Genomic DNA, 22,065 nt, shown 5'->3' with positions numbered 1-22,065 from the left:
TCCAGGGCTGGCCCTGATGTCCACGTTGGTGAAAGTCTACTTTTGGAAGAAAGCAAATGTTTCATTAATTTTTGTATGCAAATATTTATTGGAAGCCAAAGGATATTGCCGTATAATTAAAGCAGGGAAACCAGAGTGCATTGTTAAAAATGCAACATAATTATCTCATCGTCATACACTGTTTTATTAAATTCGTTTCAAGATGGGAGGCTGCAGAAAGCAGTTTTCATCTTGGCAGCAAACAAGCAAGAGATGGTGAGAGGCAGCGTGTCAGGTGGCCGGCCATTAGCAACACAGCTCTGTCTTCCGTGTTACCATTAGAAACTGGAATAAGATTCTGGAAAATCAGGCGAGAGGCGGTGGGGACACCGGGGTGGCGTTCAGCCTGCTGCTTCCACACGTCATAGGTAAACTGCATTTACCAGCTATCAGAGCTTTGCTTCGGAGGAAAAAAAAAAAAATGCAGCGCATCTGTTTTCCTTGGTTTGGAGAATGCAAAACAATGACAACAAGAAAAAGGAGTTCAAATTCTATTAGAAGAGAAGCAAATGACTTTGGGTATATGATTTATATATTGAGTTGCAAGTTTGCTTGTCTGCGGAGCCTGTTGAAAATTTAATGGCTAATGTTCTTAACTGTAGCACAAGTAAATTATGTATGAAAGGCGTTGACGTTCTTCTCTTCTCTTGCAATAATGACCCCCCCCCCCCCCACCGCTGGGAGAGAGAGATGGAGAGAGAGAGGGAGAGGGCGGGCGGAGGGGTGTCTATGCTTGTGGAAAGGAAACCAGATAACGGTGGTAAACATCCATCAGGCTGCAGGAAGAAAATTGGATTTCTACAGGCCTGAGTGGGAATACAAGGCTCTGTGTACTGAATGTGCAGTGAGTCCCTCGGCCTGAAAACTCTCCTGTAGAAGTAAAGATCAGGAGACAGGGTCTTCCTCGCTTCTTTGAGCGCTCTCCCCATAACCCAGGAGACGGCCAGCACCCAGGCCATGGCACGTGTCTCGAGCGACTGACCAGTCCCTTCTCTGGTTCCAGGGCACGCCTGGGAAGCCAGGACCACGGGGGCAACGAGGCCCGACGGTAACCGCCCTCAGGGCTTCCAGAAGAGGGAGCGCTAGGGGGGAGGGGGAGGGAGGTCTGGGGGGCTGGGATGATTCGAGCTCACCTCTCCTCTTTGCTGCCTGCGCAGGGTCCGCGGGGTGAACGAGGCCCCCGGGGCATCACTGGGAAGCCTGGCCCCAAGGTAGGTTTTCAGTGTTTTCTGGGCTGCCTGCCATGCTGCCCACAGTCATGCACCTGTGGGTCATCATGGCCTTTTCATTTGGAGAAGCAAAAAAAAAAAAGAAACGTTTCCTTGAGGGTATTTAAGAAGGAGCTTGTCCAACGGCACTCGGACAGGTCAGGTTGAATCGAATCATGTGCCTTGGCCCCGAGAGCAGAGGCGGGAAGGGACGCCCAGCACTGGAACCTCCGAGACAGCAGGCCCTAGGAGGCCGGGCGGGCCCGCCGGGCTTTGCACAAATGTCAAACCATCCGGGTACCCCGCCATACAGTTCCGGTGGGGAGGCCCTATTTCTTTTCTTTGAAAAGCGTTTGGAAGCTATAGAGAGAACTTTGCCAGAAATTGAAAGAAGGTTCTTCTGCCTCAGGAGAGAGCCTGAGCTGCCCCACATGCCCCCACTTCCCGCCAAGGGCACTGTCGCCAACTCCCCCGAGTCTCCATGTAGAAACGCACGGCCACCCAGCGGGCCCTCCCTGTCCCGCCGGGTCGCCGTTCCCAAGTGCGTTCCCACCAGGGCCGGGGGCCTTCTGGTTGGCCGGGGTGCAGAGCCCGCCCGTCCCCAGGCTAACCAGATGGGCCCACCGGAGGCCACCGTGCATTCTTCCGCAATGAGCGCGTTTCCGTTCGTGGACGCGTGCCGTCTGTGACTCTGATCCTGGCCACGTCGTGGGCCTGAGGCTGTCTGCCGTGAGCGGTAGTACTACAGATAACAATAAAGCCCTTCTTGCTCTGTCCCTCCCTCCCTAGGGCAACTCTGGAGGCGATGGCCCGGCCGGCCCACCGGGTGAACGGGTGAGCGTCTCTGGGAAATGTCCCTGTCCATTTCTTCCTAGGGTGGGCTGGGGGCGAGGGAGGCATGCTTTGACCCTGCTGGAGGAGAGGGTTTCCCTCAAGGTCAGTGGTAGCCTTCACTGGGAGTGAAGTCTCCTGCCCGTTGAAGTCGGTAATCCCCTGCCCTCGGCTCTGGCCTTGGGGCTCAGAGGTGGGCTGAGCCGTCAGGAAACTGGGCCCTCAGCCCCGTGTCGGCCCCCTCAGCTCCCTAGCCTGACCTCCTTTTACACGTTGGTGAGGGTGCGGCTGGAATAAATGGAGAATGGGTCCAGGGGAGCAGAGAGAAATTTTGCTCAGGGAACCCACACATCGGGAAGACAGTGGTGGGGGGCGCTGGGCACCCATGCATAAGGGAAAGGACTTCTGTGCTCAGCTGGCTGTGCTTTGTCCCCAGGGACCCAACGGACCCCAAGGACCCACCGGTTTCCCTGGACCCAAGGGCCCCCCTGTAAGTAATGTGTTTTCCACGCTGGGCAGGTGCAGGGATTCCTGGAGACGTTTGCTTTCCCTGGGGGCTTCATGCAGGCCCTTCCCAGTGGGCCAGGGGGAGGGGGCTCAGCCAGGAAACTGACTGGAGAGAGCTGCTTTTCAGAAGTGTGGACCGCTTTCTCCCTGAGACCAGCATGACCTTCTGGTGGGGCCCAGTATGAGTGTCCGGGGGCTGTCATGCCCAGTTACCACTGACTCGGTCACTCAAAATGGCAGAAATGTGTTCTCTCATAGTCTGTAGGCCAAAAGCCCAAAATCAAGCAGTTGGCAGGGCTGGTTCCTTCTGGGGGCTCCGGGGGAGACTGTCCCCTGCCCCTCTCCCGGCTTCCTATGGTTGCTGGCCGGCCTTGGCCTGTGCACCCTTCACTCCATCCCGCCTTCGTCCTCATATTGCCGTCTCCTCCCTGGGCCTCTTGGGGTCTTCAAACCTCCATCTTGTTATGAGGACACAAGTCAGTGGATTAGGGCCCACCCTAGTGCAGTATGACCTCGTCTTGACTTGATGATGTCAGCAAAGCACCGGTGTCCAAGTGAGGTCACCTTCACAGGAGTGTGCGATGAAGACCGAACGTGTGTTCTGGGGGACACACTTCCTTAATTCGGAAGAGGCTTAGTATGTGCCTGGAGGTCAGCAATCCGGACAGGACAGCCCTGGGTCCCCATGCTGCCTGCCTCAGTTTCCCCCCGGGGAGGTGAAGAGTGGCCCTCAGGAAGGCCGTGAGGGTTTAGGAGGTGACGCACAGGTGCTGTGACAAATTGTTACAGGAATTTTCTCTGAAATGATCAGCTCCCCACCCCGGGGATGGCGTTAAATCCCAAAGGGGCATGCTTCTCAGAACCGAATGGAACGTCTTCCCTTTGTTTCTTTCCTCAGGGCCCCCCGGGCAAGGACGGGCTCCCGGGGCACCCCGGACAGAGAGGAGAGACCGTGAGTATTGGCGGTGTGGGGGCATGGGGACATATGGGGACACAGAGACGTGGGTTGGCCCGGCCTCTCCCACGTCCCTGCACGTGGGCACCACCTCCTCGGCCCCGTGGCCTTGGGAGAGCGTGACCGGCCTCGGGAAGGCCCCTGAGGCCTGGGCTGTCTTCTGCTGACCTGAGGTGAGCCTGTCTGCGGACAGCCCCGGGCAGGCCCTGGGACAGCGCCCGGGGCAGCTGTGGGTGCTGGAGGCAGGTGCCGGTCTCAACCTTGTCCTAGCAACTGTGGTCCAAGGCCACATTTTAAACCGTTGTGGCAAACGAGATGCCATCTGCACACCGAAACTGTGTGCAGCCGACCTCCTCTTCCTCCGTAAACCCGTCGTGAGTGCAGCCCAGCACGAGCTGCCCACGTTTGGACCGGAAGGAGGTCGGGAGGGCTCTGTGGCCTTCCATTGCATCATGCCGGGAAGCTGCAAGAGGAGGGCCGCGGGCCTCGTGCGGGCCCAGCTTCCTCTCTCCGGGCCCTTCCGGCCTCGGGCTTGATGGCAGGGGCCGTGCAGGGCTCCTTCAAGGAGGCAGGGGGCATTCAGCTATGCTCACAATCCCCCGCTGTGCCGCCCCGTGCCCACCGCCCGCCTTGCCCTTCCCTTTAGAAGAGCCCGGTGCAAGCTGTGTCATCTGGGCGTTTTTGGTTGGGACCAAAAGCATTTTTCGGAAATAAGGTCACTTCCTGGGATTTGACCCAACACACCGCGTCCACCGCGGGCGTGTCCTGGGGGAGGGCGTGGCGGGGTACACCTGTGACCTTGAGGCTCCAGGCGCAGACAGCTGGGGACCTCCTGGTCACCGGATAGATGGGGGAGGTTGCTGGGAGGCCCCTGTGTCCTCACGGCTTTTTTGTGGCCACAGATCTCTGAGAGGCTCTCACAGCAAATGGGGTCCCTGCGTCCAGCGGGACTTTGAACGCCAGATTTAACATCTTCTCGGTGCTCGCTCAAAAAGAAAAATCCCTTTGTCTCCTGATTCATTGTGATGAAACCTCTTTTAATTATACCTCCCCGGTGTTCTGCTGCATGGCGCATGCTGGCTGACAAATGCAGATTCCCTTGCTCTTTTGTTTATAGAGAAAAATTAAAACATTTCATCTGAGCTTTGCATATTTTTCTCTAATGCTGTTCCGAGGAGACAAGATAGAAGGTTTTGCCAAGTGTGTGCTTTTCTCCCTCTTACTTATCCTGAAGAGAGGCTGGTAGAATAATTAAGCTGCTTGTTTGCTGGGAAAGTAGCACAGGGACCCTCCATGCCATGCCTGGCTGCCCTCACAGACACGGGGGCACCCCGTCTCCGGACCCGGCCAGGACAGGGAGCTCCAACATGGGGCCCAGACACATCGTCCAGAAAGGTCTTCTCTGGAGTGTTGACTCTTAAGGAAATAGATACACAAGACAGCAATACTTCTAGATGTGAACCCAAAGCCGGTTTCTGGGCAAGGGCCTGGAGACCGATTCCATCCTTAGCAGCCAGCGAAGGTCCTGCCCGTGGGGCCAAGAGAGAGGCCCTTCTTGCCTTTACCCTCAGGCTCCTGCCTCCCCTTGGGCACTTCAACCCTGGCCCACCAAGCGGGGGTGCCCTCAACCTGTCCCCCACCCCTTGTTTCTGACCCTGTAAACCCTGCCTACAAAGAGTTCTGCTTTAAAAATGGGCATATATGCGCCTTACGTGCAACTCCCCTGGGCCTAAAGAGAAGAGCCCCCTGAGAATTTACGGAGACGCGGAATCCGCCACGGGTTCCCACGGCCCAGCGGCAGAGTGTGGAGTTGCAAATGGCAGCGCGGTGGCCGTCCTCGCGGGGATGCAGGGGCCCGCCCTTGCCCATCAGCCACGCGGGCAGGTCCGCTCGCCCTCTGGGTCTCGCTGGGGCTTCAGACTTCCCTCTGCAGATCCTGGAGCATCCGCTCACGGCTTCCCGGGCGTCACATCCGCACGTCTCCGCCAGCTCACAAGGCACCTGCAGGTGGCGCCGCGTTGGCACGTGCCTGCTCTGTAGACGCGCCCAGAAATTAAGGCTTCCTCTCCACAGCCCGCTTTCCCCTTGAAGGAAGTGTGTGTAGCACAGCCGACAGCCACAGCGAAGCCAGGGATGTTGCCCACGAGCAGTGTGCAGGCGGAAGTGCGAAATTCCCCTGGAGTCGAGCTCACGGCACGTTCCAGCTGCCGGATCACGAGAGCAGCAAGCCCCCGCTGTTTCCTGATTTCCACGAACGCCCAGGGGTGCGTGAGGTCCCCTGTCACGCGGCAGAGGCAATAGCGGCCCACATGGGACCGGCTCACAGAGCCGCTAAGGAGAAACGGCCCAGAGGTAGCTCCCGAGCCGAGCTTCTGGAGGTTGAGAAATGGCACCAAGTCTGCTGGGAAAATGAACACTTAGTGACATTATAAAGATTAACGGTTTTAAAATATATTTCTCAGCACAAAAACACGGCGGCGGAAAAAGCAGCTAGTGAAGCGAACTTGTCTGGCTTCATTATCTTCATGAAATTAATGTGCAAACGGAGCAGGAGAGCTGGGCCCTCTGGGTGAAGTCGGGAGCCTGTGCTATTTGGGGCCCCGGGCGGGGGGTTGGGGAGCGAAACTTCTGATGGGAGCCTCTCGGCCAGCTCAGGCGGTGACTCTCTCCACAGGGTTTCCAAGGCAAGACCGGCCCCCCAGGGCCCCCGGGCGTCGTCGGCCCTCAGGTGAGCGACGCGTCCCCGGCTTTCACTGGCCATCTGTGTCGTGCGCCCACGCGGCAGGGAGGTGCCCCTGGATTCGGAAGGTGTAGGTGCAGCTCCTAGAGAATCCTGAGTCCCACAGGCTTGGTAACATTCAGAGCTGAGCTCTGCACAGGGAACCAGATGGGAGAATGGGGGACGATCTGTTGAACAGTCAGCGAGAACCAAGCAGGCAGAACAAAGAGGGCCCGCGGGCGGTTGGTGCCCAGCCAGACCCGGCCGGACTCCTGGGCAGGGCCCCGCTGCACCCGCTCTTCCCTGCTCCCCTGCCCCCCAGCCGCCCAGGCCTCCCGCCCCCGGCTCTGGTCAGCGCCCCCAGCCTGTGCAGCTACCTGCCGGTGGATCACCGCGGGGCGGCTTACAGCTGGGACCGATGGCTTCAAGCAGCAAAACCGGGCAGCAAGCTCCCACCTAATGTAGCAGTAAATGAGATATTGACCCGCTGCGGCCACGGACTGCAGGAAATGCGGGCATGCTGCCTACCTCTTGTGTGGCGATCTGGCCCCCCTCACGGCACGCAGCTTCCCGTTACATCCCACCCCGTCTGCTCTGCTCTTTTCCTTCCGGATTTTTATGGGAAGGAAGAGACTCGAAAAGCAACATGGGGTATGGTGGGCCCTTGGCCTCCACGGCCTGGGCTGTCCTTAGTTTGGGAAGAGAAGGTTGCTCCCTGGCATGTCTCTTGAAAATGTTTGTGGCTGATGCTGACTTCCTGCACAGGGTCCCACGGGAGAAACTGGTCCGATGGGCGAGCGTGGCCACCCTGGGCCCCCAGGCCCCCCTGGGGAACAGGGGCTCCCGGGCCTGGCCGGGAAAGAAGGGACGAAGGTGAGTGGTCGGGCCTTCCATGCCGGCCCGGACTTGCCTGAGGGAAGTTTTCTCCTGCACACGTATATGCACTGGAACACACATGTGTCCTGAAAATACACGTGTCCACGTGTGCATGACAGGCATATATCCCAGTCCCCGAGAGGGCCCTCTGAGTTTGGAAAGGAGGCCAAGGGCGTGCTGGTTGGAGAACCCCTCTGCTCCCATGTTCGGCCCCGGAGAAGGTTCTGGAAGATATTTGGAACCAGTGACTTGGGTGATGAGTCCATTTTGGGTGATGCTGCCACCCTTCCTTTACCCGAGCAGTCTTACGAGGAACCCCAAAAGTATGCAAAGGGTAGATGGGGGGGCATCACGGCCACCTGGCCTTCAGCTGCCACTCAACCCACCGTGGTCCCGGAGGGATGGAGTCCGTCCCCAGACCACACGTGGAGCCAGCCCGTGGAACGTGCGTCCCGGGCGTGAGCACAGGCGGCGTTCCTGTGCGTGGAACTGCCAGCGAGCAAGTCCAGTCACGACTTGGAGGTTCCTTCTGAAGCCTGTGCCCGGGGCGGCCCCGCTCCAACCTGACCCCGGGAGGAGCTGGGAGAGGAAGCCCCGCCCCGGCCCCTTCCACTCTGGTCTTGGGTATCGCTCAGAAACTCATCGATGGCTCTGGTTTCAGGGTGACCCAGGTCCTGCCGGCCTCCCTGGGAAAGACGGCCCTCCTGGGTTACGTGGCTTCCCTGGGGATCGAGGGCTTCCGGGCCCAGTGGTGAGTGAGGGGTGAGGTAGGGGTGGAGTGGGACACCGCCCAGCCCAGGGGCCTGTCCCCACGGTGCCCCAACCACGCTCTCATTGCCCTGCAGGGCGCACTCGGACTGAAAGGCAGTGAAGGCCCCCCTGGCCCGCCAGGCCCCGCGGTGAGTACTGTGGCCAGCACAGACCTCTTCCATCTTCTTCCTCAAAACCTAGTCTGCAGGCAAAACAGGGAGGCCCCAAGGGTCAAGAGAGCAGGCACATCTGCCCCGGCCCGCTGTGGGTCCAGGGAAGGCCATGGCAGGAGGTGGACGGCGGGCCGTGGGCTGGCAGCTGGGGTGACAACAAGCCAAGGGTGCACTGTGAGGGCAGGTGGAGAAATGGGCGGTGTGAAGGCAGGGCCTCGGGGTCCCGTCATTACTTTGGAGGGGCAAGGAGCGTGCTGATGTGCTTAGCGTAGGTGTGGGCCGGGGCTGTCCGGGTGGGGGAGCGGAGGGGCACAGATCTCTCCCGCCCCTGAGCGTGGATTCGAGAGCTGGACGGCCCGCATGCCTGGGCTGCCCACGCAGAGCTCAGCCAGCGCAGGTACAGGTCCATCCCCAGAGCTGAGGGCCCCGGGGGCTCCTCCTGTCACCTGAATGGTCCCTCCAGCGTTCAGAGTCCAGCTACGAGATCCCTGAAGACACAGTGTTTCCAGAGCCACCTCTGTGGCCTGGGGGACTCGGGGGCCGCGCGAGGCTGCGTCCACCCTGCCCCGGACACTTGGGCTGACACTTGACGGAGATAAGACTCCCCCCGCCCTTCAGATGGGGCCCATCTCACAGCCCCTACTCTGCTGCACAAATGGGGGGGTTGTAGGAGCTGCCCCGGCCCCCGTCTGGGTCTGGGCGCAGACCACAAAATAACCCTACCTTTCCCCAATTGAGTCACGTGTCATTTCAGAGAGATGGCAGCTGGGAAGCCAGGCCTTTCTTTGAAATGTCACCTTTCTTCCCAATAAAGGCCGGTGCGGAATGATGCCCAGGCAACGGTGGCCCCTCAGTGCTGACCCTCGAATTAGGCCAGGTTCCCACCCATCAGTGGTGCTCCCGGGGCGGAGCCTCGCCCATAGAACATTGGGGAGCAGGGCAGAAACGGAGCCCTTTGTGGGCAGGCAGGCCCCAGAATGGGAGCCCAGGCGAGGAGATCACCCCAGGGAGCACCTAAGGAGGATGTGTTCTCGGACCCTGGGGGAGAGGCAGGAATGTGCTTAGGATTATAGGAAAGGGGGAGCTGAGAGAACCCCAGAGCTGGTCTGAGTGGTCGGTGCTGCCCAGGGCCCCAGGAGCTACTGAGGGCTCTGGAGGGAGGGTGAGCAGGAGGACTTGGTGGCGCTTTGGAAAGTGGATCTATGCATTTTGAGAGCCTTGGAAATGAACCATTTTCTCGCCTACCGCAGGGATCTCCGGGGGAGAGAGGCCCGGCCGGTGCTGCTGGGCCCATTGGAATCCCAGGGAGACCTGGGCCCCAAGGACCTCCAGGGCCGGCTGGGGAGAAAGGAGCTCCTGTGAGTACCACCTTGGGGGTGCAGGGGCCCTCCCCAGCCTCCTCCGTCCCTGCCACAGGCGGGTGTGCCCCAGGGGTTTGCAGGATGGGGGGAGGTGGGTGGAGCGCGTGCTTGTCCTCTAGGAAAGTGTGTGTGTTCCCAGCGTCCTAACTGAGTCCAAGGGTGGGTTCCCAGGCTGGGCCGGCTTCTGTCGGGGAGTCACCCAAGCTGGAGGGGTGCTGGAGAGCATCTTGGCCAACGCCCAGCCTGTTGCACCTGTGCGTCTGTGACCCGGCACGTGCACACAGAGGGATGGGCTGGGGACAGTGTGTGTCCAAGTGTAGTCTTGGCCTCGGTTTGGGCTCTGGGCACCATGTGTGGAGAGGTCCCAGTTGCCTGCTGTGTGCACAGCCCCTCCAGCCGGCCTGAGCCAGGCTGGTCTTGGTGTGAGAAGGATGGGTGTTTGGGGTGGGAGCCCCCTCCGCTGGTCTGGGGGCAGGAATGGAGAACAGATGGGCTGGGAGGCGTGTGCCGGGGAAAAGCAGCTTCTTCCTGGACCCCAACAGCCGACCACTCAGTGACCACGCGTGTGGCCCAGCCAAGTGTGGAGGCGTTGGGAGACCTCCCGCCCCAACCTCAGTTTCCATGCAGGAGATTAATAGGCCCCTTCTTATCTAGAATTCCCTCTTGGGAAGCCAACAGCTGCCCTCTGCCAAGCGCTTTCCCCCGAATCACCACAAAATGCCCTTTACTGCCCCGACGTGCACCTGCCCCGTGTTTGGCTTCCCCCACAGGATTTTGCAAACTCCCACCCGCCCCACATTCAAATGGTCGTGGAGACAAATTTTAGCTCCAGGTTGTATTTTGCATTCACATGTCAGCATGAGCAGAGTTCCAGAGTGAGGGAGGGCAAATGTGCACATAGATGATCTCCAATGGAGTTAGGATGCCCGTGCTGATAGGTTCCTGCGGGACAGACACAGTCTTCCTCATGCGTTCCGCGCTTGGCGGTTCACGGGTGGGAAGGGCCTGGTTGCCTTCCCCGGGGGGGAGCTCCCCGTTGACACCACACTAGCAGCGTCTGCACCACCAAGAATCCCTTCAGTCTGCTATCGGCAATTCTGATGGCATCTAATCATTTCCACTGAGGCCATTGGACATCAATCCAGTAGAATTCGGTGTCAGAAACACGCCTTCTAGGGGGCGTTCAATGTGCACAGAGCACACACAGATTCAGCTGGAAACAGTTAGGTTTGTTGCTTCAGGAGAGTAAACACTTGAGCAGAAACCTCTCAGAGTTGCATATCCAGTTGAAAGCTTGTCATTCTCCCCAAATAGCTCCAGAGAGAGGACAAGGCCAGGTATCTCCAAGCACAGCCGACCTGACCAGTAACATCAGACGGGAAGGTTCCAGGCGAGCCAGAGTTAGCCTGGGCATTTTCTGGATTCATTAGGGTAGAAATTTATCTCGACAGGAATGAAATTGAGGGGCCGGCAGTGAATTGTGCAGGCAGGAAGGGATGAGATGGAGCAGTGACGTCCGGGTACACGCTGGCCGCGTTTAGATACCGAGACCGAGTGCACGTGTTCTCTCCCATGTCCCCCTCCCCAACGCTCACCCCTCTGTTCTGCGCTCCTAGAGAGATCCCGACGTTGGGAAAACTGAGCAGAGCTAGGCCTTAGAAAGGACGTTCGAGATTACCAGGGTCAGTTACAAGGGAAATGGATCAAAATTACAAGAAAAGAAAGATGGGTGTGTGTATACCTGTTTGGCACGGGGGTGTTGGCAGAGAATCGAAAGGGTAAGGGCGTTGGTGGAGACCGCAGCTCAGGCCCTCCTGGCCCTTAACGTAGATGATCCCACACACAGGCTCAGGAATCTGGCTGGCTGGGCTGAATCCCGGCTCCACTGTCACAAATTGTACCTCGGTTTCCCTATTTCTAAAAGAAGTGCTCTTTTTAGGACAGGCACAGATGAAAGGCAGTGGTGCACAGGAAGTGGGTGGCACAGGGCCGGGCTCGGCTCAGAGTCACCCTCCGCGTAGCTGGCTGAAATCTGTTGGGACTGTGACAGGGGTCACTGCCCCAAGCTGCCGGCTCCCCTCCCGTGGGCCCCTCCTCTCTGGGGTGACGAGCTGGTGGTAGGACATTCCCACGATGGAGCTGTGTTTGACCGGGGATCTTCTCTCCTCTGTAGGGCGAGAAAGGGCCCCAAGGCCCAGCTGGCCGTGACGGCCTCCAGGGTCCCGTGGGGCTCCCCGGTCCAGCTGGCCCCGTGGGCCCCCCTGGGGAAGATGGAGATAAGGTAAGGAGAGTTGGGACGGGTCCTCCTGCCCACGGACGACGCACAGCGCGGCCGGCGGGTGCTGGCCGCCGAAGGACCCTGGCCCGCCCTGTGCACCCGGTGCATGATTTCAGAAAAGCTCACAGTTAACGCGGTGATAGATGAGATCTCTGGCATGCTGGTGGCCCGAGCAGCAGAAATCCTTCCCGCTCCCGATGCGTCGCATCGGTTCTGAGTGTGGAGCCGATGTAATGAGGTTTTACTCAGTATCTATTTTTAAATGTCTTCACTTGAATTATCCAGACCTCCTTTTGTTGGGAGCCTGCTTTTTAATTCCAGCGCTGTTACTGCGGGAGTTTATATTTTATCCCTCATTCAGTGAGGACAATGAAATTTAGCTCTGTGGTTCAACGTTCCATCTATGTCGGCTCTCCAGTGACAGTTCCGGCGGGGTCACCTGTGTGCACAGGACACCGCCTCTTGGGGTGGGGTGCGGCTCCACGCAGCGGACGCCGGAGGCTTTAATATCTCCTCCGGAGCTCAGTAGCCAAACTATCCCGTTACTGCCTTGCTCTGCGTGTCCCCCGCTTGACAAACAAAGTAAATATTTCCACTGTGATTCTCAGATCCACTGAAATCCTGTATCGCGTGAGCTCAAGGCCTCGCGCTCTGTTCACTGTTGTATTAGAAGGGAAATCAACTCAATTTATGGAAACGTCTCTTCCTAGAAACGTTCTCGGGCCGTGCTGGAGAGGAGATTAATCTTAATCCCCAAGAAAAATTAATTACGGGGAGCAGATAACATGCAGACAGTTCAGGGCTAACGGACCTTCCTCGTCTTCCCACAGGGAGAGATCGGGGAGCCTGGACAGAAGGGGAGCAAGGGGGACAAGGGCGAGCAGGTACGGGGCCACGGGCACTCACCGCGGCGTTATCGGTGTCCTTGACCCAACCACATCGGCAGCCCGTAACAGGACACAGCTGCTGGGCTTCCTTTCCCGCTGGAACTCCTGTGTGGGTGGTGGGCACGCACATGTGCACTCGGGTGGGGTTGTGCGTAGATGCACACGTGTGTTCATACCCGAGGGGATCTCTCACTAACAGACGAGCAGGAAGCATTCGCAGGCTTTGTGGAATAGAGCCCGGGGTGGGGGGGCGTTTCGTCTGTGCGGTGTTCGACTCCGTAGGCCTGGGTCACGGCCACCCTGCGATGCTCAGGGCTGCGGGTGCCCTGCTAGAGCCACACCTTGACCGGTGCCTCTTCATTTGTCTGCTCGGAAGTCCTAGTGCGTCCCTTGGCTGCCGGCTCCTTCCTGGTAGTGGGGGCCTGCGTGCTCTCGGCTGCACAGCCGGGCCTTCCCGCCACCCGGTGCTGGGTGTGCTCCCGAGGGCGGTACTCTCCGGCCCCCCCCTTGCCTCCCTCTCTCACTTGCTGCCTGTGCCAACGCTGGAGTATGTGTGGGGGACGCGCGGGGGCCGGCGTCACACTGCTAGGCGTGGACTCCAGTTGGGTCCTAGCTCTGTGTGGGTGAGCCGCCCGGTGTCCAGCCTTGTTTTTTTAAAACAGGGCCTCTGGGGCCCATGTCCTGGGAGTGTGGTGGGAGCTAAGACAATGCACAGTGGCCGCTCCCCTGCCCACCCGTTTGCGCTCTTGGGCTGGACTTCTTCCCCGGATGGCCACACGCGGGGGCTGAGCTGACAGCCTCGGACTGTGGTCCCCCTGGGCCTCCGCTGTGATCTGGGAAGCAACCGCATCTCTGTCTTTTCCCCACAGGGTCCGCCCGGGCCCACCGGTCCACAGGGCCCCATCGGACAGCCAGGCCCCTCCGTGAGTATCTGTGCTTCAGGGCCCTCTGTACATCCTGAGCCCCTTGAGCCGGTGGGGTACCGGCAACTCTCCTCACCCACACCCCACTCTCTCCTGCAGGGAGCCGATGGCGAGCCAGGCCCTCGCGGCCAGCAAGGCCTCTTCGGGCAGAAAGGTGACGAAGGTCCAAGAGGTTTTCCTGGGCCCCCTGGGCCAGTGGGGCTGCAGGTAACTGCAGGGTTTGTGGGGGGGCTGCTGGTCTACCTCGGACGCTCCTGATTTTTGCTGTGTCTGCCCCTCTCTTTCTCTTCCCCTCTTCGCTCCCCTCTCCCTCCCCTCCCGTTTTCCCTTCCCTTCCCTCCCCCTCCCCTCTACTCCCCCTCCCCTTCCCTTCCCCTCTTCCCTGCTCTCTCCCTTCCCTCCCCCTCCCCTCTACTCCCCCTCCCCTCCTCCATCCCCTCTCCCTTCCTCCTTCCCCTTCCCTCCCATTCCCTCCCCTCCCTTCCCCCTCCTGTCTTCCCTCTCCTCTCCCCTCCCCTTCCCTCCCCTCTCCTCCTGACATTAGAAGAGTGGGGAATCTAAGACCAGGCTTTGGGGACCTCCCAGGACTTCCTCATTAATTGAAAGCCATGCCAGTCCCCATAATTGCAAGCGTGTCTCTATTTGCGTCTCTTAATGAGGGATATGTCTCCCGGAGCTCATTGTAGAGATGCTGGAAGTGAAGTGATTGACTGATTGTAAACACGTAAAGGAAAACAGTGCCTTCCATACGGACCACCCAGGGAGGGTGGCTTTGAGCGCTCGGGCACGTTTCAGCTCCGAACCTTCACACGCGTGTATTCACGTGCTCGGAGGCGCCTGGGTGGTTTCATTGGGCTTTTGGAAAACCTGAATCCCGTTTCGTGTATAGCAAGTTTGTGCACAGCTTCTCCCATTTCTTTTTACGAGTTGTGTTCAGTGTTGTTAAATGTGCTTTGGACATGTCCCTTTTTATTTATTTTTGAAGACGTGACTTTTAGTCACTGCATTGGGTGCTAGCATATGGTAGCGACATGATTTATTCGGACATATCCCTGCTGCTGGCTCATTAGGTTTTACTGTTTAATGGGACACTGCAGCCAGCACCTTGGTCCATAAATCTCCAAGTACTCTCTAATGATTTCCTCGGGCTTATACTGAGACTTGGCATCATGGGGATGTCCTCCTATTTGGCCGCACGCTTAGAAGCACGCTCGGAGGCTCTCGGAAGCCTACTTGGCACCGTGGCGGGGAAACCGCGAAAGCCATGTGGGTACTAGGGTGGTGCAGCGCCGACCCACTAAGTTTTTGCTGTGTTCCTGCCTCAGGGCCTGCCAGGACCTCCCGGAGAAAAGGGGGAGACCGGGGACGTGGGTCAGATGGTGAGTGTGCCCGGAACGCCCTGACCTTCTGTTCTGTTTTGCTCACAGTTTGCATTTTGTCTGTGCTCAATGGTTCTCCTTCCCCTAGGGCCCCCCAGGTCCCCCCGGCCCCCGAGGACCCTCTGGAGCTCCAGGCGCTGATGGGCCGCAAGGGCCTCCGGGCGGGATAGGCAATCCTGGTGCTGTGGGAGAGAAGGTGAGCCCCACCCCTTCCTGCTGTAGCATCATCTGATGCGCGAGTGCACGCGGGGAGCCCGGGGCTGTGTGTGTGTGTGTGTGTGTGTGTGTGTGTGTGTGTGTGTGTGTGTCCAGCTGCGGATACGGAGACACGCAGGGTGGGCCTGGGCCATTCCTGTCCAATGCACTTTGACACTTAGCAGATCTGTGCAGTGTAGGTGGGAGCTCTGACCCCTGTTCGCCCTGGCCTTCAGGCCCCACCCCTTCTCCGGGATCTAGCTGATGGGTCTACTTCTCCAGCCCTGGAACTGCTGGCGGCGGCGGGGGCTACTTTCACCATTCCCGTTGCGGTCAATTCTGTGCTCTCGGAGCCTGGGGTCCTATCTGATCTCATTAATTTTAGGGCGTGGGTCCTAGGGATGCCTCAGTGAGCACGGTGGGCTTCTGTGCTGCACATATGTGTGCGTGCCCATACATGTGTGTGGGCGGTGGGCAGGACTCCCCTGCAGCGCTCACGAGTGTGCATTACTTCTAACACACTTATCCTACCTCCTTGGGATAAAAGGAATGAAACCCATGTGCTTCCATTCATTTGCATTCCCTGTACACCATTTCCAGAACTTTCTGACTTCAGCCTATTAAATTGGAAGAAGTCCTCCATCACTGCTCATTTTTTATGATACGAGAATTACAGAGAAATGTATCCTGCTAAGACCACAGATTAATGATGCCCTGCTTTTGCTCAGAGGTGTCTTCCTTACGGGCTCCTGCCTCCGCCTGGCGGCTGCACCCCCTGAGCATGCTCTGCTGCTTTCTGTCTGCCTCTGCCTGGCCCTTCCGTCCTGTGCTGTCCTCCCAGCCCTTCCACTGGCTGCTCGTGATTCTCCCCCAGAACTCACTCGCAGCGCCGTCCGTGACGCTCCGTGTACTGTGGTCACCTCCTCCGTGTGACCGTCAGAGCCTGCCAGTGTCACTTCTCTTGACATGGATGTGTCTGCCCTCTGATCCCAGGGGCTGTCAGGGAGCAGTGACCGCTCTCTCACCCCAGGTCCCTCACTCCTAGGGCCTGACAACAGGGAGGAGTTGCTAAATGCTTGCAGCTGGAGGCCCCTGCTCTCCGCGCCACCGTAACCATGTCCTGTTTCCTCCTTAGGGTGAGCCTGGTGAAGCTGGAGAGCCTGGCCTGCCTGGAGAAGGGGGCCCCCCGGTGAGTGGACTCGGGGGGCGGAGGTGGGGCACCACCATGGAGCTCTGCTGGATGGGAAGCTCACACTCTGCCTCAGTTTTCCCATCCATGAGATGGGGGCCAAGTCTCCCCTCATGCTTACCTCCTGGAATTACTGTAACAAGATGGGGTGAGATGGGGGGTGAGCACGTGTGTGTGTCTGTGTGGGTGAGCATGCCTGAGTGTGCACACACGTTTGTGCATGTGTGCAAGCGTGAGTGCATATGTGTGTGCACGAGCATGCCTACGTGTGTGCGCATATGGGTGTGCGTGCATGCAAGTGTGAGTGCATGTGTGTATGCACAAGCATGCCCATGTATGTGTGCACATGTGCGTGCGTGCAAGCGTGAGTGCATATGTGTGTGCACGAGCATGCCTACATATGTGCACACACCTTTGTGCATGCGTGCAAGTGTGAGTGCATGTGTGCGTGCATGCAAGCGTGAGCGCATGAGCATGCCTACGTGTGTGCGCACACGTGTGCGTGCGTGCGTGCAAGTGCAGTGCATATGTGCGTGCACGAGCATGCCTGCATGTGTGCACACACGTGTGTGCAAGCGTGAGCGCATGTGTGCGCGTGCAAGCGTGAGTGCATGTGTGTGCACGAGCATGCCTACGTGCGCACACGTGTGCATGTGTGCAAGCGTGAGTGCATATGTGTGTGCATGCGTGCAAGCGTGAGTGCGTGTGTGTGTTCGCGAGCATGCCTGTGTGTATGTGCATACGTTTGCACATGTGTGCAAGTGTGAGTGCCATGAACACCCATGAACGAAGCCTGTGAGTTGCTCTGCCATCTGTGGTGTTCCAGACCCATAGCGTGGGGGCGATTGTCCCCTCATCAGCCTAGACCTGGAAGATTCTGACCTTCTCAGGTCAGATGGGCATTCTTTCCAGGCCAGCCTGTGGGAGGCTGTAGGGCCCAGGAGGCAGCTGGTGGACAAAGGTGTCCTGGGTCTCTAACTGTTCCCTCCACCTGCAAACCAGGGAGTGGCCTGAGTCCCTTGAGCACCTCCCGCCCAGAAGCTTCGCCTCTCAGTGCCCCTATAAACGCCAGTGGGGCCCGACTGTGCAGGGAGCTGCTGAGGGCCCCCCCAGTGTGGGGCCCGTCAGGCACTTGCTGTCCCATGCATGGGAACAAGGGGCCATGCCTGAGGCCAGCACTGTGCTCCGGGAAACTGAGCCCGGCTCCGAGGACACTGACACTGGCCTTTCCCTCCAGGGACCCAAGGGAGAAAGGGGTGAGAAGGGCGAGTCAGGCCCTTCAGGTGCGGCTGGACCCCCGGGACCCAAAGGCCCCCCTGGGGACGACGGACCCAAAGGCAGCCCCGTGAGTAGCTCTGAGATGTGCCCGCGCCCCAAAGCTGTCGGGGCTCTGTGCTTGGCTTGTTCTCATTCACCAGAAGTGCACTGAAGCCTCCCTACTGCTACGGGTCTGGGGTCACATATCTAAAGTCTAGAGGTCTCACCCCCGCTGCCAAGCCAGAGCCATGGCGGTGAGGAAGAGGGGCTGGGGGCGGCGGCTGTGAGGGCTGCTGTGCTGAGCCCAGGTAGCTTGCTGTCATGCGCTGCGTGAACAGCGGTCTATGTGGATGCCCCCTTCCCATGGCCTGCCCTGGCTTTGCCTCAGGAGGGGTTTCTGCACGTCGGCACATTCTAGAAGCCTGGAGGTCTGGGCTCCGTCTCAGCCTGGAGCTCTGGGAGCAGAAGCGCGGGCCAGGCGCCTGTCCTCCGCGTGCCGGGAAAGCGGAGCACTGAGCCCATCTTGCCCGGGGTGTGGTGTCGCTGGGATGAGGTGATGCCCTCCTGGCGTCAGGACCGAGGGTGTCGCAGGGGCTGGGTGAGGCGGGGGTCTGGGGGGATGTGGCCGTGGCAGCTCGGTGGCTGAGGGCCCGGATGTGCCTGTTTCCGTCCCTTTCAGGGCCCTGTTGGTTTTCCCGGAGATCCTGGTCCTCCTGGAGAGCCTGGCCCCGCGGTAGGTGTTTAGGGCCGCTGAGCCCCTGCCCCCCATAGCCCTCCACCTGCCTTTGCCAGCCCCAGTTCTTTCTCTCTGGGTGTCTTTTATGAATTCTCTTTGGGGCACGGTGCTCTCCCAAGTGGCATCCAGGTGGTGCTGGTTAGAGAGCGTGTTCCCGCTTGAGCTTGCTGTACCTGCACCACCCAGACGGACTCGGATTCTCGGGAAGGGACTGCGGATGCCGTGGGCACTGGTGTGTGCCTCGGGTGCCGTCAGGAGGCAGAAGGAACCTGCTTTTGTCCCCACAGGGTCAAGATGGCCCCCCTGGTGACAAAGGGGACGATGGTGAGGCCGGACAAACGGTGAGTCCCTTCGTCAGCTCCAGGGACCCCGGCACGGCTTCCTGGCGGAAGGTGCCGGATGCTTGGGGATTTGCAGCTTGCTTTGTTCATCTCTGAGAAAAACCCAAGTCCAGTTACCTTGTAGAATCAGCTCTTAACCATGACAGGGGACTGTGAGCCCCCTGCGGGCTCTGTTGAAAGCTAGGGACAGCTGTGCCCGTGGTTTGGCACTCACCGCCAGGGAGTCCGTGACCGCCCCAAGCCTACCTGTGAACGTCAGGATGGCCTTATTTCTGCCTCGTTGGGCGGGTGCCTCTCCTCCCAAGGGCTGTGCCCAGACCAGCCCCTGGGGCTGGGCTTACACTAGACCTTACCGCTTACACCTGACACTGAGCCGCGCCTAGTGGTCCTCCCCGTGGGGACGGACGGCCCCTGCGTCCTCACCGATTTCCCTCACCCTCACCCTGCACCAACCAGGTGGGGATTTCCTCCGCACGGGCCCAAGCTGGCGCCACTGGGTTCGGATGAGCAGCAGGCAAAGAAAGCTTAGGGACACCAGCTCGGAGGCCGGGTCCCCTGAGAGATGCCCGAGGTTCCCCTGCCCCCTGGCCTGTGACTTGGGACGACCCTCGTCCTCCCTGTGCCTCAGGGGGCCCACTTCTGTAGAGGGGGGATGTTTGCGGGGGGTGGGGTTGCAGATGGAGCCCATCCCCGAGTACCCAGAGTAATTGCTATACGGAGGGAAAGTGCTCTTTCAAGTTGTGGCAACATGGCCGCCTGGCCACTCCGTCTGTTAAGGGTCCCCCATCTTGGTTTTGGCTTAGGGTGTGGTCCCAGGGTCGTGAGTTCAAGCCCTGCATCGGGCTCTGCGCTCAGTGGGGAGTCTGCGTGAGGACTCTCTCCCTCTGCCTCCCCTCCCCTGCTTGTGCGCGCACGCTCTCTCTCAAATAAATACATCTTTACAAAAAAATAAAATAAAATGCGGCCACACTGCAGATGTGAGCCAGGCCTGCCCACACAGCCGCAGCACCAGCCCCGAATGCAGAGGTCCAAGTAGAGGTCAAGTACAGCATGACTGCACCTGGGACTTCCCGCAGCAGCTCCACAGGAAGAGAGAGGCAGCCTCAGGGCTGGCCGAGGACAGAGGACACTGGGGACTCTGTGTTTTGTCAGCCTCACACCAGCTCAGACCCGCCATGCCTCTGTCTGACTGACCCTGATTCCCAAATTCTGTGTTCTCTCTCTGATACCAGGGATCCCCAGGCCCTACTGGCGAACCAGGACCGTCGGGGCCTCCAGGAAAAAGGGTAAATGATCCTGCAAGCTGTTCTCGCCCACCAGCTTCTGGCAGGAGGCCCCCCACCACCACCCCCGGCGCCCTCCACCCAGCCCCGTGTGCTCTCAGCCGTCCTGGTGGGGAAAAGCCTTCTGTCTGTGGTGTGTGCTCCGGCCCCGCCACGTCATCAGCCCTCGGACCTGCTAGGCGCATCGACCCCGACTTTTGGGAGAGTCCAAGACGCCATCAGTCATGTCCATCATGGGGGAAAGGCACCCACGAGGCCGGAAAAGGCCTCGCCCCCTGGGTCAGGCCTTTCTCCAAAGTCCGAGCAGGCGAAACGGCATTTCTCTGCACGTGGAATACTTAGCCTTGCCCGTGCTGCGGGAAGCTGGCCCGTCTGGTGTGTGACCGTTAACAGGGCCCCAGCACTGCGGGCTGCCAGAGGCAGTCCCGGATGGACTCCGAGGCCTTGCCCAGAACCGGGGTCCCTGGGACTCATTCTGACGGCCTCGTCCTGGCTGGCCAGGGGCCCACGAGCCCCCTCCCCACCCTCCTGGCCCTCCCTACCCTCCCGTCGAGCCCAGGCCTGTTTCCCTCCAGATAGCAAACTCATCACTCTGCCTTCTGCAAGCAGCCCCTCACGTGCTGTTCCCTTGCTCTGTTCCAGGGCCCCCCAGGCCCCGCAGGCCCCGAAGGCAGACAGGGAGAGAAGGGAGCCAAGGTAACGTGCTTCTCTGCCCAGACTCTGCCCAGTCAGTCCCTCTGGGACTACAGAGCTTCCAGAAGCTTCCCTGCTTGTGTGACGGCCGAGTAGGGTGGGGAGTGGAGAGGTGTGGACCCAGGACCCCCACACGGGCAGCGGAGAGCTCTCACCACCCACGGGGAGGGAGGCAGCTTGCCCACAGGCCGTCGGCCCCTCCAGTCTAAAGAAGGGGAGTAGGTGCTGGGGCACTTGGCCGGGTGCTTGACCTGCAGCCGCCTCCCTGAGCCGTGCCCACTGCGGGGCGGAGCAGAAGGCGGGGTGCCCATGCTGAGCTGCTCGCCTGTGGCCTGGTGCCCGGGGCCCTCGAGGGGCTGCTCCCTTTGACGCCCATGGCCCGGTCCGCCTCCTGGAGCTGTCCTGGTGGGAACTGAGGCAGGGGCGGGAGCCATCCAGCCCTGTGAGCACCTAGGAAATGGTGGCCGTGCCTACCGTGAGCGCAGGGCTGCCTTGAAAGTCTGTGGTGGCCGGGGTCGCGGGAGACTGGGAAGCTCTGCTGGCTGAGGAAATTAGCGGGGGACGAAGAATGGGTCAGGGCGGCTCCTGTAAAGAACATGGAGGACCTGGGGCAGCCCCAGGGATCTGGGAGCATCCGGGGTTCTCGGAGCAGTGGTCCTGGGCCAGGGTGGCCACAGCCTCAAGCATCTCTGTCCCACTGTGTCCTTGCACCCTGCAGGGGGAAGCTGGCTTGGAAGGCCCTCCTGGGAAGACTGGCCCCATTGGGCCCCAGGGGGCCCCCGGGAAGCCCGGGCCTGATGGCCTGCGAGGGATCCCGGGCCCTGTGGTGAGTGGATGGGGGCCAGGGAGGGGTGGCCGCTGCAGGGGAGGGGCTCATGCTGACGGCCGCTTGTGTTTCAGGGTGAGCAAGGTCTCCCGGGCTCCCCAGGCCCTGATGGCCCCCCTGGCCCCATGGTGAGTGATGACCGCAAGGACGCTCCCTGGCAGTGGTGGAGGGTGGAGTTGGGGGGGGGGACAGCTCTGATCCTGCCATCTCCTCCGCAGGGTCCCCCGGGACTCCCCGGCCTCAAAGGAGATTCTGGCCCCAAAGGGGAAAAGGTAAGACAGGACTCAGGTGCCTCTGAGGCTGTAACTCGGGGCCCCTCAGACACACGGGGTTTCAAACTACCAGTCACCTGTCCGGCAAGTGCCCGCTGCAGGCTGGGGACGGGTCCTGGGAGGCCGAGAACCACAATTGGCCTGTGCCGTGTGGGACACTCGGTCCCTGCCCTCTGCGGGAGACCCCGGAGGCCCACATGCAGGTCCTGGCAGAGGGGCGCCCAGGGTCCGAGGAGCGCGTCCACTCTGGACACAGTGGTCCGGGATGCTTCCCACAGGGAAAGTGCCGGGGCTCCACAGCAGGGCAGAGCCTGTTCACTTTCTCCATTCGGGGGTGACTTTTTCTGCTCACGTGGATTTATTGACAAGTGTAAAGCTCATCCACAA

General features: G+C 59.8%; 1 protein-coding gene across 1 annotated transcript in view; it reads left to right on the top strand.

The window, feature by feature from the left end:
• Positions 1–22,065, top strand: part of COL5A1 (collagen type V alpha 1 chain) — a 154,285-nt gene that overhangs the window by 114,293 nt on the left and 17,927 nt on the right. The window contains 25 exon segments of the mRNA XM_035723591.1: positions 1,043–1,087; positions 1,197–1,250; positions 2,037–2,081; positions 2,515–2,568; positions 3,484–3,537; positions 6,215–6,268; positions 7,025–7,132; positions 7,797–7,886; positions 7,981–8,034; positions 9,309–9,416; positions 11,593–11,700; positions 12,528–12,581; positions 13,454–13,507; positions 13,607–13,714; positions 14,833–14,886; positions 14,975–15,082; positions 16,217–16,270; positions 17,508–17,615; positions 18,207–18,260; positions 18,551–18,604; positions 19,837–19,890; positions 20,530–20,583; positions 21,299–21,406; positions 21,481–21,534; positions 21,625–21,678. Coding sequence (XP_035579484.1) covers positions 1,043–1,087; positions 1,197–1,250; positions 2,037–2,081; positions 2,515–2,568; positions 3,484–3,537; positions 6,215–6,268; positions 7,025–7,132; positions 7,797–7,886; positions 7,981–8,034; positions 9,309–9,416; positions 11,593–11,700; positions 12,528–12,581; positions 13,454–13,507; positions 13,607–13,714; positions 14,833–14,886; positions 14,975–15,082; positions 16,217–16,270; positions 17,508–17,615; positions 18,207–18,260; positions 18,551–18,604; positions 19,837–19,890; positions 20,530–20,583; positions 21,299–21,406; positions 21,481–21,534; positions 21,625–21,678 — 1,746 coding nt within the window.

Source organism: Zalophus californianus, chromosome 13, assembly GCF_009762305.2.
Source record: "Zalophus californianus isolate mZalCal1 chromosome 13, mZalCal1.pri.v2, whole genome shotgun sequence".
NCBI classification, from domain to species: domain Eukaryota; kingdom Metazoa; phylum Chordata; class Mammalia; order Carnivora; family Otariidae; genus Zalophus; species Zalophus californianus.
The sequence above is the reverse complement of the archived record's forward strand: the minus strand, read 5'-3'. Positions and strand labels throughout refer to the sequence as shown.